The 17,103-nt window shown below is 38.1% G+C and overlaps 1 protein-coding gene across 2 annotated transcripts in view; it reads left to right on the forward strand.

Annotated features, from left to right (window-relative positions):
- MACC1 (MET transcriptional regulator MACC1) overlaps nt 1–16,237 on the forward strand; it is a 98,481-nt gene extending 82,244 nt beyond the window's left edge. For both annotated transcript variants that reach the window (XM_033930926.1, XM_033930927.1), the window contains 2 exons: nt 4,024–4,212; nt 14,474–16,237. In XM_033930926.1, coding sequence (XP_033786817.1) covers nt 4,024–4,212; nt 14,474–14,686 — 402 coding nt within the window. In that variant the 3' untranslated portion in view covers nt 14,687–16,237. The remainder of the gene's footprint in view (nt 1–4,023; nt 4,213–14,473) is intronic.
- The last annotated feature ends 866 nt before the right edge of the window (nt 16,238–17,103 follow it).

The following is a 17,103-nucleotide window of genomic DNA, read 5'->3' on the forward strand; positions in this document are numbered from 1 at the left end:
CAGCAGGAACTTTGATTTATAAGAACGGAATAAGCTAAATATTAGAGTACTAAGGCTTATATGGAAGCTGCGGGGACGGTGACGGGGCGGTGAATGGGATGGCAGTGGCGGTGATGGGGCGGTGAAAGGGATGGTGGTGACGGTGACGGAGCGGTGAAGGGAACGGCGGTGACGGGGCGGTGCAGAGGATGGTGGTCCGGGGACGGGGCGGTGATGGGGACAGATTTTTTCCCTGTGTCATTCTCTAGTGTGGAGTATTACTGAAGGAGACTTTTGAAACAATACAATCCACAAAGCCACTGAAGGGACCCGCTGTAGACACTGCAGTCCCAAGAGCAGAGAAAAAAAGACCAGGCTACCACAAAGAAACAAGAGATGTCCACAAAGCACACCATGTCTTCCAATTTCCTAAGGTCATCCTGAAATTTATTTACAGTTTGCATGTATATTAACAACTTTGAATCATTTTGTATCGAATTGAATCACCTCATTTGTCATTCTGAGTTCCAGATCTTTTATAAATAGCACTGGTCCCAGTACAGATCCCTATGGCACTCCACTATTCGCCCACTTCCATTGAGAAAAAATGGCCATTTAACCCTGCTATCTGTTTTCTGTCCAATTACCAATTCCTAACACACAACTGAACATTGCCTCCTATCCCGTGACTTTTTAATTTTCTCAGGAGTGTCTCATGAGAAACTTTGTCAAAAGCTTTCTGAATATCTAGATACACTACATCAACCAGCTCTTCTTTTCCACATGTTTGTTCACACCTTCAAAGAAATGAAGCAAATTAATGAGACAATGTCAGAATTGGCGTGGTGGGGGGGGGGGGAATTCTGCGCCCCGTTTACGGGTCAGGAAGCAGGGAGATTTCAGAACTAGCCGGCGGTGGCTTGGGGACCTGTTCCCCGATGGCGGTGGCTTGGGGGAGGGCAGGGAGAAAGAAAGACAAAGAAAGAAAGAAGGGGCAGGCAGGGAGACAGAAAGAAAGGGGAGGGGGCAGAGAGAGGGGAAGAAAAAGTTGGTGGAGGGAATTGAGGGCTGGAAGAGAGGAAGCATACAGGAGGCTGAAAGAAGGGAACAAGAAAGTGCAACCAGAGACTCATGAAATCACCAGACAACAAAGGTAGGAAAAATGATTTTATTTTCAATTTAGTGATCAAAATGTGTCTGTTTTGAGAATTTATATCTGCTGTCTATATTTTGCACTATAGCCCCCTTTTACTAAACCGCATTAGCGGTTTTTAGCGCAGGGAGCCTATGATCGTTGACAGCAGTTTGGGGCATTCAGCACAGCTCCCTGTGCTAAACACCGTTATCAAGGTTTAGTAAAAAGGGACGGGGTCTACTTGTCTATTTTTGTATAGTTGTTACTGAGGTGACATTGCATAAAGTCGTCTGCCTTGACCTCTTTGAAAAAACTCTGGAATATAAATGCTAATTAACATTTTCTCTGCGTACAGTGTGCTTTATGTTTTTTAAAAAATGTATTGTTGGTAGATTATTTTGATTTGGTCATTTTAAAAGTAGCTCTCAAGCCCAAAATGTATAGGCACCCCTGATTTAAAGGATTTTCTTTAGGCTCTAATAGCCTCTTCACTTCACTTTTTAACCATGCTGGCTGTCGTTCGCTCTTCTTTCCACCGTTAATACATGGAATGCATCTGGTCTAGGTTTCCATGATGGTATGCCTGATTTAAAGTCCTTATCCTTGCAGCTGGTTCTTTTAACTTCTTCTAAACAATTTTTCTCATAGTCTCCCTTTCAAAAATTATAGTCAATTTTGTTTTGTTTTATGGTCAAACAATTTGGATTTTTCCTGACCTATGTGGGTCTATGTAGAAGTGTAGAAAGTTGTTGTTTTTTGTTTGTTTTAATAATGCACCATTTATTTATTTTAAATTTACTATATTATCTTAATTGACTTTCAGGATAAGGCATTTTACAGACTGTATAATTAAGGAAGAGAACTACAGCATAAAAGTAGGAAAGAAGCCAGTCAACCTATAATATAAACATCCAAGAGTGTAAACATACTAAAAATTAATATTCAGAGTTATATAGGATTGGTGCCCAGAACAGCCAAATCCCACCCAGTTAGGTATTACCATAGGCTTGTTGAAAAAAAAAAAAAAAAGCTTAATTGTTGATTTAAAATGATTTAAAGGTAATTCACTGCATATTGATAACTTAAGGAATTCTAGATAGTTGGAGCAGTAAAATGAAGACACTCTGCTAGGTGGATTCTAATTGGGCAGCTTGTGGTTCAGGCAGGACCATATTAGTTTCATTAAGGGGTCCTTTTACTAAAGCTTATTCATTAAGGGAGAAATTTTATAAATGGTGTCTAAAAAGATGAGCACCTATCTCTTGTCAATTACACTTGGGTGCCTGTTACAGAATCACGCCTAACTTAACACTTAGGCACCTGTAATGTAGGCCAGGGTTTAAAGACCTACATTATAGGCACCTAAACCCTTTTAGAGAATCGTGCTTAGAAGCACTTAAGTTCTTCTCTGCTCCTAAACACGCATACTATGGAATTAGGTGCTTAAGATAGGCACCTATCACTCAATTCATTTTTATTTTCTTCAATTATGAGCTTGTTAAAGATCATAATTGAAGCCAATTTAGTATTTAAGTTAGATGCCTAACTTTAGGCACCTATGTTTAGACTCCTCTTATAGAATTGCCACTAAATGTCAAGAAAGCCATAGGAATAAAATGGGTTTCTTAGAATTTTAGTACAAAAAAGACCCCTAAGTAATCTAAAGACATGCTCAGTAGAAAAAGGGATAGTCAAAGAAGACAGTTAAGACAGAACATCTGCTCAGAATGCCTTGAAAGCAAGAAGTAAAATTTTGAGTTTCACTCAATATTCAACTAGAAGTTGCATCCCTATTTTTTTCCTTAAATATTGAGAAAATGTGATGACTCATGTATAGGGGACACCTGGACCCATGGCCAGTTTCTCCCTTTTCTTTCCATATTGCTCGCCCTAAAGATTCAGCATCTCATCTGATCTCTCCCCAGGTCCTGCAGCCAGCATATTCTTCCCCTTCCTTTCCCCATGTGGCCGCTGCCCCCCCCCCCATACCTTTTCTGAGGTATTGTGCACTGGTTCAGGCCCCTTTCCAAATGCACTGTCGCATCCTATCCTCATGCTAATAGGAAATGCATCATGAGAGCTCCAGAAAGAGTGTACCATCTATCCAAAGAGCCCCCATTGAAGGGGAAGAACATGCTGGCCATGGAACTTGCTGGGGGCACAACAGATGAGACACTTCACATCAGGGATGGGGGAGGGGAGGTTTTGGACCTGATGTGGGGAGGAAGGGGAGGAAATAAAATACTGTACCCATATATAAACTTGCATATGGATCACTTTTCTGACTTTTGACTTTAAATTTGGTCACTGATGCACCAGGGACCTATATAGAGGCATAATGATATTCAGTTAAGTTATCTATCCCTTTTCTAATAATCCCTAATCTTTGTTTGCTTTTTTTTAGCAGCTATAGCCCACTTGGATGAACATGTCAATATATTGTCTGCAATGATTCCAAGATCTTTTCCTTCCATGGTGACTCTGAACTCAGAAACCAGTGTTTCATACCTGTAGTTGGAATTTGTTGGTGTGCCTTAATGAATTAATGTATGTTAGGTCAACTAGCATACGTTAATAAGTTCACATTAGAGATTTCTTTTTTTATTATAACAAAAATGTAAAACAAACCTAAATAAACATATAAAATGGGGAAAAGCCAAACTGAATCAAAAATTATTTTCCTGCACGTCTCTACAAATTTTGTTCAATTTTATTTTTGGTTTGTGAAGGCTGACAGCATGCGTATTTCCAATTATGTTGTTTAAGTTATGAAGCCAAATAAACAGATTTAATTGGATCATTTGTGGAAGACTTACTTTTTAATTATCTTATGGAAATGATATGCCTGATAATGTAAAGTGTTTTTATATATAGACAACCAAGCCTGAATAGTTTTTGTGGTTTTCTAGGCACTGCTGAAGATGGATTGCCAAGGATTAGTGGCTTGTCTCACGCAAGACACTGTAATCCTAACTACTGCTGTCCAGCTCGGTATTCGCTGGAGAGAGCTGGCAGAGAAGTTGGCCAGACTTACGAAACAACAAATTGAGGCATATGAAGTTCCTCATCAGGGAAAAAGTGGAGAAGTTAATTTGCAGGTAGGATCCTGAATATCTGCTTGCCTAGTTTTGAAATGATATGTCTATCTTCAGGAGTGTATAGCTACAAATATTTTTAGTACACTGAACTTCATTCCTCTCCTTGAAGTACACTTTGCCATTTTGTTTTTCAAGATTATCGGAATAAATATGCATGACAGATATTTCCATAGAATGTGCAGCTAATGTATGTAAATTTTGTTTTGTGAATATTCATTGTGGTAGTCCAGAAAACCTGACTGGCTGGATATTTCATTAGGAGAGGATTAAGAAGCAATAGCATGGTGTCCAACCTTGGCCTTCACCCAGTCAAATTTTCAGGATTTCCCCAATGAATATGCATGAGATCTATGTGGATTCAGTGGAGGAAGTGCATGCAAATAGATCTCATGCATATTAATTGTGAAAATCCTACAAATCTGACTAGATTATGGCCCTTGAGGCCTGAAGTTGGACACCCCTTATCTATAACATAAACATTGGACATTTCAGACACATTTCCCAGAAAACTCCACATGTTAAATACATACTTGTGATTAAAGGTTTGTTTTAAGAAATGAATAAATCATTTCAAATCCACCAGGTGAGCACGATTGCTACCCTTTGGCTCAACATAGTTATGCCAATAAATCGCACAGAGATGTATTTTCATAAAAATAATATTAATTCAATTTATATCAAATTAAACTTGAGTTTAAATTAGAATTAAAATGCCAATTATATGCATTACATGCATTTCCAAAAACCATAACTCTATAAACATTCTATGTGTGAGGGGGGAGTATTTCCCAAGGACTAAGTGGTCCTTGTGGAGACTGGAGAGATGATTTTTCTCCCCCTGACCATAAGCTGGGGCTTGCTTACATACTATTCCAATGGCTGGTGACACGTCATTTCACCTTCCAATGTTCAGTTACTACATTCTCTTAGAAGGTAAGACTATTTCAGACAAAGAAATTCTTTAGCTTGTGAACAGGAAAAAGGTTAAATATATAATAGTTAAATATATAATAGTTAAAAAGTATAATAGTTAAATATATATTTCTGTTACAACAATTTCTAAAACATTTTAAATGTGTATTTAAGATTACATAAAATCATATGATATATATATACTGTATATTCTTAAAGAACTCCTTAGCTTAGTGTAATAAAGCTGACAATTTACTAAAGGCCAGGAAATATGCATTATTATAGATAGACAACAATTTTACCCTTAGACAAAGATATACAAACTATTTTGCCTTTACCATTCTGCCCATTGTTTACTAAAGAAGTATAAAACATATTCTAAGCAGAAATACTATTAAAGAAAGAAGAAAAATCCCTGAATGCAAACTAAATAAATTCGCAGTTCTTCTCTGCCTCATGGAAAAACTGACAGTTTGTCACAAACACAAAATTAACTAATTTCTTCCTCAATACTTTTTCTTTAAGATATAGACAGGCTATACAAGTTTTTCCTATACTAAGAGAAAAGACCAGTTTATGAACAAAAAATATTCTTAAATTAGGAAACCTTATATTTTAATTTTAGTTTTAAGTCATTTTACCTGAACCAGGCAGGATCAAATAGTTGCCTTGTCTCCCATTTTGGGCCTCTTGGAATGTCCAGTGTCTGCAATCAAGCCTCAAGGACTAAGAATTTTCATGACAATGATCCAGGTCAAAATAGGTCAAACTACACAAGACCCCCACCTGGATTTTCCAAAGTCTAGGCCTTATTAAATATCTATAAGTTTTTAAAACATTTTCCTGTTTATCACTCATACATTCATGCAATCAGTTCATTTTTCATCTTTTTTTCCCTTGGATCCAAGGCATACATACATACATACATATATTCACATTTCACATATTCAATAATTATTAAAGCACATAGAAGAGATTTTAACATGCAGGCTTCCTTCTCTATCAGTAATGGAATGCAAGATCATATCTGTGTACAACTAGACCAGAAGTCTAGAGCAGGAGTCCCCAAAGTCCCTACTTGAGCGCCGAATCCAGTCGGGTTTCAGGATTTCACCAATGAATATGCATTGAAAGCACATAGATCTCATGCATATTCATTGGGGAAATCCTGAAAACCCGACTGGATTTGGCCCTCAATGAGGGACTTTGGGGACCCCTGGTCTACAGGCTCCTTCTGCCAATCTCATAAACAAAGAAAGAGTGCGGGAAACTGAAGGTTTGTTCTAATTTAAACAAAGATGAGAGAGAACTCCTATAATCTTAAGTCTTTACCTCTACAGATGTTTTATGCACTTAATCTTTTCCTAAGTCCTGCTTAACTAGCAAGTTACACAATTATATATATTTATTATTTTCTTCTTCTCTCTATATATAATTTCCTGGTCTTTTGTTGACTAAAAACTTAAAAGATAGTTATGTTTGCTTATATATATATATATATATATATATACGAGGTGCTACTCAAAAGTTTAGGGAATTCAATTGGAAAAAAAAATTGCTTACCGAAACTCCTAGTTTCCACCGTCTCCTTCGAAGTAGTCCCTTTGAGAATGTATACAGCGATCCCAGCATTTTTCCCATGAGTCCCTTGAGGACCTCCTGCGATTCTGCCTGGATCTCTTTAATTGTGTTAAAATGGCGCCCTTTAAGTCGTAATTTCATTTTGGGGAATAGGAAAAAATCACAGGGGGCAAGGTCAGGCAAATAGAGAGGTTGTGTAATCACTGCAATGTTTTTAGAAGTTCCAAACAGACAGAAAGGCGATTGGCCTTCTGTTCACCGGTTTGCAGTCTTGGCACAAATTTCTCAGAAATGCGCCTCAGGTTTAATTTGTCCGACAAAATTAGTTGAACAGTCCCTTATTACTGTCCTATCTCACAAACATTGTGGATAGTTTGCCTACAATCTGCAAGGATAGTCTCATGAACTTTTGCTATGGTTTCCAGTTTTGAGCTTGTTGACAGTTGTCTGGAGCGGTCATCATCGTAGACAGATGTTTGTCCGTCCTTGAAGCGTTTGTACCAAAGAAAGGTTTTGCTTTGGCACATGGCATTATCTCCAAAGGCTTCCTGGAGCATACAGTGGGTTGCTGCAGCAGTTTTTTTAAGGTTTGAAACAAAATTTGATGCATATTTTTTGCTCAGTAAAATCCGTCATATCTAAATCGGCCAAGTCATTAAAACACAACCTTACAAAATGACACAGAACAAAAAAATGCAACCACTCAGTTGCACGCCTGTTGGAGCACTGATTGACAAAGCATACTGCTAGACACCTCTAGCGGCAGAAGGGCATACTATATCCAGTTTGTGCATGGGTAGCACCTTGTGTGTATGTATGTACAGTGGGTGTTTATATATATATATATATATATATATATATATAAACTATACACACACCTTATATCCTAGAAAGGCCTCTGCCATGCCCTGCTATGTGCACTATACCTGCAAGACAGCGCCATCTCACAGGCTGGAACAGATCTTACACAGGGAGAGTACACTTCTCCCTCGGTATTTGCAGGGGTTAGGTGCAGAGCTGGATCGCGAAGTGTGAAAAATCGTGAATACCTTCTTGGCTGGCTCTGACCCACCCCTGCATCCCCAGAACCTTACCTGGTGATCTAGCGGTGAAGCGGGGTAGGAGCGATCTTCCTATACTTCTGCCCCGTGCAGAGCCGTCATCAGAATGGCTGCCGTGAGTTCCCTTGTAGTCTTGAGACTACAATGGGAACTCATGGCAGCCATTCTGATGACGGCTCTGCACGGGGCAGGAGCATAGGAAGATCGCTCCTGTCCTGCTTCACCGTTAGACCACCAGGTAAGGTTCCGGGGAGGCTTGGACAGCTTAAAAATAGCTAAAAATGAAAATAGTTTTTTTGTAAAACAAATCGCGAATAACCGAATCCGCGGATACTGAAACCGCGTATTCGGAGGGAGAAGTGTACATATGTAGTCCTAGTATTTTTGGAAAGAGTGAACAAGTGATTCACATCTACCCTTTGTAGACGTGAATCGCTTTTTCACTCTTTCCAAAAATACTAGGACTAGGGGGCATTTTTTTTTGCCGGTTGTATGAGAGTCATGATTAACTGAGATCTGGTTAACTGAGACTCTACTGTACCATGATTTTGGCCTTGGCTAATAACTCTTTAATGTCACTTCTCATGATAAAATTTTAGAAAATCATGTTAAGCAGCAGAGTAAAGGCCTAATAAAAACCTTTCTCTTATTTAACATTCATTATTCATTATTAATTCATACATCCCTTCATCTGGCATATCTTGTTCAGGTTCATAATCACATTCCATTCTACATTTTATCTTACTCGATTCATAAACTGACTCTCCTGTCTCCAAGGGATACTCTTCAGCACATTCCAACCTCCCATCTTCTACCTGTGGGTCAATCCCTCTTCTACTGCCAGCTTCAATGTCATTTCTCTGTGAACTACCCCACTCCAGGGAAGCATTTCTCCAGGAACCCTGGGTTCCTCCTGTAGAACATTCCTGCGAGGGAGAGGGAGAGGAATTGGTGCTCAGGGTTTTCCAGCCTGTTCCACCCAGCTAGGGCTGTTTTTCTGCCTCTGTGCATGAGAAGACTGATCCCTCCCCCAACTCTCAACTGTAAGAGATTATTCTCCCAGGGCAGCTGCACTTCCTGGTGCAGCCCAGCTCTACGGACTTCTCCCCTTTTCTTAACTCTTATTACCCTCCCCTACTTCTCGTGGGGTACAGAAACCTTTACCAGAAGCCTTAGGGAAGGATTAATAGGATTCTAGAGTGGAGCATGGCTCTGCTGCTGTACTAGTCCCTATCCGTTGCCCTTTTAAAGGTCCAACAATCTGCCTGCTAGGCTGTAAAGCCCTATTCCTTTCTCTAGGAATAAGCACTGGCTATATGATCCAGGGTTAGCAGCAGGGTTTGTGGATGTGACAGGGGCTTCTCTGTCACAACAAGTAGGGCTGTATTACCATCGTCCAGGACAGAATGAGCAGATAGATGAAGAAATGTTTACAGAGATTAGGAAAGCTGGCAGATTGGGCAACAGTATAATAATGGATGATTTAGTGTAATTACTATACACTAAATACTTTGTCCTGTTGAAGTGGAGGAAAACATAAACACAAACTGCGGTGGAGGAAAAAGACCTCACATTCAAACAAAGTGCTTATCAAACCAGCACAAACTGAAAGCGAATAAGCATTTTGAATCATCATTGGTCATAAAAAAAACTCCACCTGTTTCTGTAATCCCAAAATTCCTCCTCCAACAACAGGGAAGGCACTTGTAACTGAAAATGATGTGTCATAGCAATACGTGGAGTGCAAGCAGCAGCAAACCAGTGCTTGTGGGAAAAGTCACACTGTATTTTAAACAGCAGCTATACTGAAGCCAACAAGACCAGCAGGATAAAAGTCCCAAAATAGCTGAACAATAACAAAGTTCAAACAGTGCTTAGCTCAAATAGTTCATGGTCAAATTCTCAGGAGCTGGAACAAAGCTTCTGTCTATTCCGCTACAGCACCTCCACAATTGAAGAAAACAGGCATGTCATCCACGATACTTATCCCAATGGGAGTACCCCATTTTGCATTACGCGTCGTCAGGGGTTCGAGCAATCCATAACACATTCCAATCAACTTGGCACTGAACACAACTTCAGCACTAAATATATTCCCTATTCAAGGATGATATCATCATGCTCTTAGAGGAATTCCTTCCACTCCACAGCGTAATTAAGAGTGAAGTGTGTAAATCCAATGCTCTTTTTGCCACAGTTTACATCTGACGTCGCCCCGCCTAGCTGCCATCTGTACTTGTTCTGATACACAGCATTGAAATGAAGCAAAAGTGTGATTAAATTGAACACAATGCTTGACAAGCGGTTCCATTAATTTTCTTGCTGAAACACAATGGCGGTGTTCCATGAGATGGATCCGAAGTTGCTGTGATGTCTGCCCTACATAATAAAAGCCACAAGGAGAAATGAGTAGTTATATAACATTGTCCAATATACATCAGACTGAAGAAAAAAAGTTTTATTTGAATTACCATCATGGAAGCTTGCTCCTTCAATCATCATGGGACTTCTGGTCGCCGGAGGTGTGGCCATTATATAGCTCGATAATGAAGCAAGAACAAAAAAAAGAGGCAAGAGAGACGTCTAAACAACCCCCAGCTACATTTATTCAAGGCAACATAAATTGAAACATAGGGCTCCTTTTACACAACCCCCAGCTACATTTATTCAAGGCAACATAAATTGAAACATAGGGCTCCTTTTACATAGGTGCGTTAGGGTCTTAACGCACGGAATAGCACATGCTAAATTGCCCCACGCGCGCTAGACTTTAATGCCAGGATTGAGCTAGCGTTAGTTCTAGAAGCATAGCGCGGGTTTAGAACGCGCTAAAATCCTGCATGTGTTAAAAATGCTAGCGCATCTTAGTAAAAGGAGCCCATAGTCCTAGGTCTTCAAAAAGACCATTTGAAGTCCCAAAGAGTGGAGTCCTAGGAAAGTCCTAACCAGGATCCAGGTTTCGGCAACTAAAGTTGCCTTCCTCAGGGGACAACTGTAGTTAAATGAAACATAACAAAATAAATGAACAATAATATACATTAAAAATAATATACATTGACAATAAAATAGCAAGCTATACAATACAATGGCCATACCTCTGGTGACCAGATGCTCCATGATGATGAAAGAGCAAGCTTCCATGATAATACGAATAAAACTTTTTTTCTTCAGTCTGATACATCTTGCGTATATCGGGCAATGTTATATACCTACTCATTTCTCCTTGTGCCCTTTATTATGTAGGGCAGACATCACACCAACTTCAGATCTGGCATGCCAAGCTTATATAAAATCAAGCTACAGAGTTCAAAAACCTAAGATAAGTGGCGATTTATTGTGATATATATTTTGGCATAAGATTTGCTATGTACCTTGAAGTTGAAAGTTGAAAAAGATTTAAGCTACAAAGTCTAAAGTTTACACAAGTGGCTGTTATTTATATTTGCACAAGATTTGCTATTTGCACTGAAGCTGGAAATATTCAGCATTTTAGGATGTTCATGATAGAAATTCAGAACATGGAAATTTAACTTATTTCTTAAGCACTGGTGAAAAAGAAGAAAAGTTACAAAAGAAATATGAACTCATATATAGAAATATTAAAAGTTTGAGTGATATTAAAAATTGTGAAGGTTTTTGACCTATGAATGATACCTACCACCACCCTACTTCTACTAGAGAAATCTATGTCTTACGATGTGGTTTTCTGAGGTCTTTCCCTTCACTGAATAACACGAGTAAGTGAGTTGACCTTTTGCGGAACTGATTGATATATACTGGTTAACAGATATTTTCCACGAGGAAGTTGTGTTCAGTTCGAAGATGATTGGACCCCTGACGACACATATTGTGAAACGGGGTACTCCTGTTGGGATAAGTATCGTGGATGACATGCCTATTTTCTTCAGTTATGAAATTGCTGTAGCAAAATAGACAGCAGAAGTTTGTTCCAGCTCCTGAGGATTTGGCCATGAACTATTTGAGCTAAGTACTGTTTGAACTTAGTTATTGCTCAGCTATATTGGGACTTTTATCCTGCTGGCTTCAGCATAACTGCTGTTTTTAAAATACAGTGTGACTTTTTCCACAAGCACTGGTTTGCTGTAAGACATAATTTTCAGTTAGCCTTCCCTTTTGTTGGAGGAAGAATTTTGGGATTACAGAAACAGGTGGAGTTTTTTTAATGACTGATGATGATTTAAAGGCTTATTCGCTTTCAGCTTGTGCTGGTTTGATAAGCACTTTGTTTGAATGTGAGGGTTTTTTTTCTCTCTACCACAGTTTGTGTTTGTTTTCCTCCACCTCAACAGAAGAGGCCAAAATATTTAGTGTATAGTGATATTGTTTGTCCTTTACGGTTGTTTTGATTTCAAGTACTCCAATATTGACTGGATAATTGTTATATCAGGGAGTTCTAGGGAGGTAAAATTCCTAGACATAATAAATGTCTGCTTATTGGACCTACTGATCTAGGAACTAAAAAAGGAGGAAGCTATTTTAGATTTAATCCTTAGTGGAAGGCATAGTATAAGAGATAATTGTGTTGGGTACTCTAGGAAACAGTGATCATAAGATGATCAAATTTGAGCTGATATCTGGAGTGAAATCACTAAAGAACTCTACTGTGGCAGCATTTAATTTTTGAAAGGGCAGTTACGATAAAATGAGGAACATGGTTAAAAAGAAGCTAAAAGGATTGGTGGCAAAGGTTAGGGCTTTAAATCAGACATGGACATTATTAAAAATACCAAAATGGAAGCCCCTAGATCAGATATATTCCTTGCATTGACGAAGGTGGAATGAAAAGCAAATGACAGTTGGCATGGTTGAAAGGTCAGATGAAAGAGACTATTAGAGCCAAAAGAACATCCTTTAAAGAATGGAGAAAGGATCCAAATGAAGAAAGAACATAAGCACTGGCTAGTTAGATACAAAGCATTTGATAAAGAAGATTAAAACACAATATGAAGAGAAACTTGTCAGACAGGCAAAAACTCGTATAAACAACTTTTTCAGATACGTCATAAGAAGAAAACCTGTGAGGAAGTCCATGGGATTGTTGAATCATCAAGGAGCAAAAGGGACACTCGGAAAGATTAAGGCCATAGTAGAGAGATGAATTATTTGTTTTGGTTTTTATGGAAGAAAATATAAGAGTTCTACCTTAACCAGACATAGTTTTCAAGGGTGACAATGTGGAGGAACTGAAAGAAATCGTGGTAAAACTTGAAGACATACTGAGCAAAATCAACAAGTTAAAGATTGATAAAACGCCTGCTCCAGAATAGAATACATCCCAGGGAACTGAAATAACTCGAACATGAAATTACTGATCTGCTGTTAGCAATCTGTAACCTGTTGCTAAAATTGTCTGTAGTACCTGAAGATTGGCCAATATGGTTCCAGGAATAATCTGGGAAATTAGACTGGTAAACCTGACGTCAGTGCCAGGCAAAATAGTGGAAATTAAAAAATTATAGAACACATAGACAAACTTGGTTTAATGAATCAGACTTAGCAAGGGTTTAGCCAAAGGAAGTCTTAACTCACCAATTTGCTTCATTTTGTTGAAGGTGTGAATAAACATGTGGAAAGAGGTGAACTGGTTGATGCAGTTTATCTAGATTTTCAGAAAGCTTTTGACAATTCCTCATGAGAGACTCTTGATAAAATTAAGTGCTGCAGGGATCTGTACTGGGATGGGTGCTATTTAACATATTTATGAATGATCTGTAAATTGGAACAAGTGAGGTAATTAAATTTGCAAATGACACAAAACTATTCAACTTTGTCTAAACACATGAGGACTATGAAAAATTGCAGGAAGTCCTTAGGAAATTAGAAGATTGGGCATGGCAGATGAAATTTAATGTGGATAAATGCAAAGAATAATTCAATTATAGCTACCTTATACTGGAGTCCACCTTAGGAGTTGCTACCAATGAAAAAGATCAGGATGTTATTGTAGATGATATGCTGAAATCTTCTCAGTGTGCAGTTTCAGCCAACAAAGCAAACAGGATGCTAGGAAGTTTTAGGAAAAGGATGGTAAATAAGAACAGGAATATTATAATGATTCTATGTTGATCTGTGGTTCAACCTCATCTTGAGTATTGCACTCAGTTCTGGTTGCTGTATCTCTAAAAAGATATAGAGGAATTAGAAAATGTTCAAAGAAGAGCAACCAAAAGAGATGTCTGAGGGAGGATAAGATTGAGGTTTACAAAATCCTCAGGGATGTAGAACGGGTAAGAGTGAATTGAATTTTCATGCTTTCATAAAGTACAAAAACCAGGAGACACTCAAAATTATAAGGAAATATTTTCAGAACAAATAGGAAATATTTTTCAACTCAAATAATTTTTAAGCTCTGGGATGGAAAAGTTTATTATCCCCTGTGTTCTACTGCTCCCTTGAGTTTTTGTAGTACAAATGCATGACCATTTCCCAAGCTTTGCTAGATCCCTCTTTATATTTCACTGTTACTGATTTAACAATTCAATTTTAGTGGCATGTAGCGTGTGCAATTTAGTTTTTATCCTGTGACGTTTTAAACGTTGAAGCCCTCCTATAAACCCAGAAAACCTGAATACATTGCACAGTCCTTTATAAGTAATAAACATTATAAAACCACATTATAAAACATTATAAAAAATTTCTTTATCAAACTAATTACTTTCTATGTGTTTGCTAATGTTTTATGACAGATGATGTGGAAACCCGCATATGATTTTCTCTACACTTGGGCCGCTCACTATGGAGGAAGTTACAGAGATGTCTTACAGGACCTACAATCGGCTTTGGACAAAATGAAAAACCCTATGACCAGACAGTGGAGGGAGTTAACTGGGGCTTTGATTCTTGTGAACTGTATGGAGATATTGCGAGCCACTGCATTTCCCAAGTTGGAAAATGAATAGAAGACATATAGAACTATATGTTGGAACTTGATATACTCTGTTCAGTAAAGACATTCTTATTTTTTGCTTTCAGAAATATATTTATGGTTGTATGTAGTAATGTATTTAGTGATGTATTACTGTTATTTTCAATCTGGTGTTTAGGTACCCCCAGCCAGTCTGGATTTTTTTTTTTTTCAGAATATTTACAATGAATATACATAGAATATACTGTAATTGAATGTGCGGCCTTGGTTATGTTATGCATATTTATTCTGGATGTCTTAACCAGGGTATCTGGGGTGTAACTGTGGATTATGTTGGGAGCCACTGATATATTGCATTCCTCTACAAACTCATCAGAGATAGTTACTATGGTTGCAATAAAAGTTGACCTTTATTACACTTTGGTTTATCACCGGAGTCACTAAGCTGAGGTATCTCAATATCGCAGATTAGTGACTTTGTGGAACATATATAATGTAACTTTTGGTTAACTTGACAAGCTATGTTGTTCAACCTTAAAAGGGGCCAGAGTTGAACTGTCGTTCTCCTCCATCCGAAAACCTTACTTTATGGCATCCCTTTCCCTTTTACCATGATATTCTTCCCTATAGAGCCTCCAAACTCCATAAGCTCCCCTGGACCTACCTCTTCCAATCCCTGAAGGTTCAGCATGGCATCAACAACTCCTAGCAGTAGTCTTTGTGGTACTATTGCTAAGGATCAAGTTGCCTCTCCTTATATGCTCTTGCCCTAGAACCCCTCCTAGACCACCAGGGATTAGTAGCCTTGAGGGAGCCTCTATAAGGGTGAGGGTCTTTGAAGGGAGTTCCTTTGCGGGGTTTGATGAGACCTTTCTGGGTGAGTAACCACAGTTTAGGTGCATTCCCCTTAAGATGGTGTCCGAGAGCACAAGGCCATAGGTTAAGAGCTTACTGTTCCCAGGTTGGAAAAGTAATGCTGGCTTTGTGGTCGCATTATTTTTCCGTGAATAATTCAGCTTGTGGTGCTCATTGCAAGCTACAGTATTTGATTTACATAATAACGAGATGTTCATGTCTTCCATCCCATGTTTCCAGTGGTAACCTAAACCTATATGCTTTATTTACAATAATATAATGCACATTATTGCAGTTTAACATGTGTTAGGCTCAAAAAACATAACCCTAATCGTCTCAGTAACTACCTTTCTAAATAATTTAGTTGGATTAGTGTCTTTCAGGGCTTCTATTTTTTTTTTTTTTAATTTGTTCTAAATGAGCCAAAACTGCTGGGTATTTTTGTTGTTGTTCTTGCTTTATTTCCTGTGTATCATTTTTTTCCTTCTTCCCCCTAAAGCATACCAAATGGCTCTATTGACCATGATTTTTCCCTCACTTTTCTGAACCTGAATTTTTCACCTCTTGGAGTTCTTAATGTTACTTTCCTTTTTTTAAGCTTGTTTCTGTATAAACAGATAGCTAGTGTTCCAGGAACATGTGAGTAACTGTTTGTATTTTCAAATGTAAAAGAACAGATGTTTTTGTTAAGTCTTTAGAAAGAAGGATTGAAATATTTTGTTTTAATGTACTATGTAGTGAAAGATTTCTTTCGTGCATTTTATTTAAGGGAAAGTATGAGCATTCACAACATAAGAGGAATGAAATGCATATATTTTTTTCATGTAACCCACTGGCCTCTAAAATTGAATGACAAACTGCAAAACTCTGATGTGAATAGTTATTATTAATAAAAATCACAGCATCTTATTCATCATTATGAAAAAAGGAGGTATGACTGAACTTTCTTGTTGTTGTTCTTGTACACATTAATAGGTTAAATAGTAGTGAAACCTCAGATATTTTTAACCCAGCTCATTACAGAACAGCCAAAGCTGATCTACTTGACGGGTACCCTTATAATCACTGGTCTATCACCACCTCCAACCATATGACAACTTCTTTTTCATACTAAAATTATAAACTTCATAAATATTGTAAATATGGAACTTAACTTCAAATAACAATGAGGCTTCAGCTCAATCATGTTCCCAACGGGGCCCGTTTCGCCCTTGGCTTCCTCAGGAGATACATGTATACGATTGTATACAGCCATGTTCCAACATTTGACATACAACCACTATCTGCAGAACTCCATGTTAATCTCTTTATTTTTTTATTTTTCATGTGATATTCCTTCCTCTTAAGGATTCCTACTCAGAATCGCCGCAGAAACATTTCCCTTAATGATGAATAAGATGCTGTGATTTTTATTAATAACTATTCACTCCACATTTTTGCAGTTTGTCATGTTATGACTTTTTTTTGGTGGAGTTTTTGTCTTTTTTTGTTGTTGTTGCTCTAAATTTGAACTACATGAATGTGGCTGAAGATAGCATTTAACAAAATAGAAGACCTCCAAGGTAGAAAACACAACATCCTCTACAACAAAATCTG

Source organism: Geotrypetes seraphini, chromosome 2 (genome assembly GCF_902459505.1).
Source record: "Geotrypetes seraphini chromosome 2, aGeoSer1.1, whole genome shotgun sequence".
In the NCBI taxonomy this organism is placed as follows: Eukaryota; Metazoa; Chordata; class Amphibia; order Gymnophiona; family Dermophiidae; genus Geotrypetes; species Geotrypetes seraphini.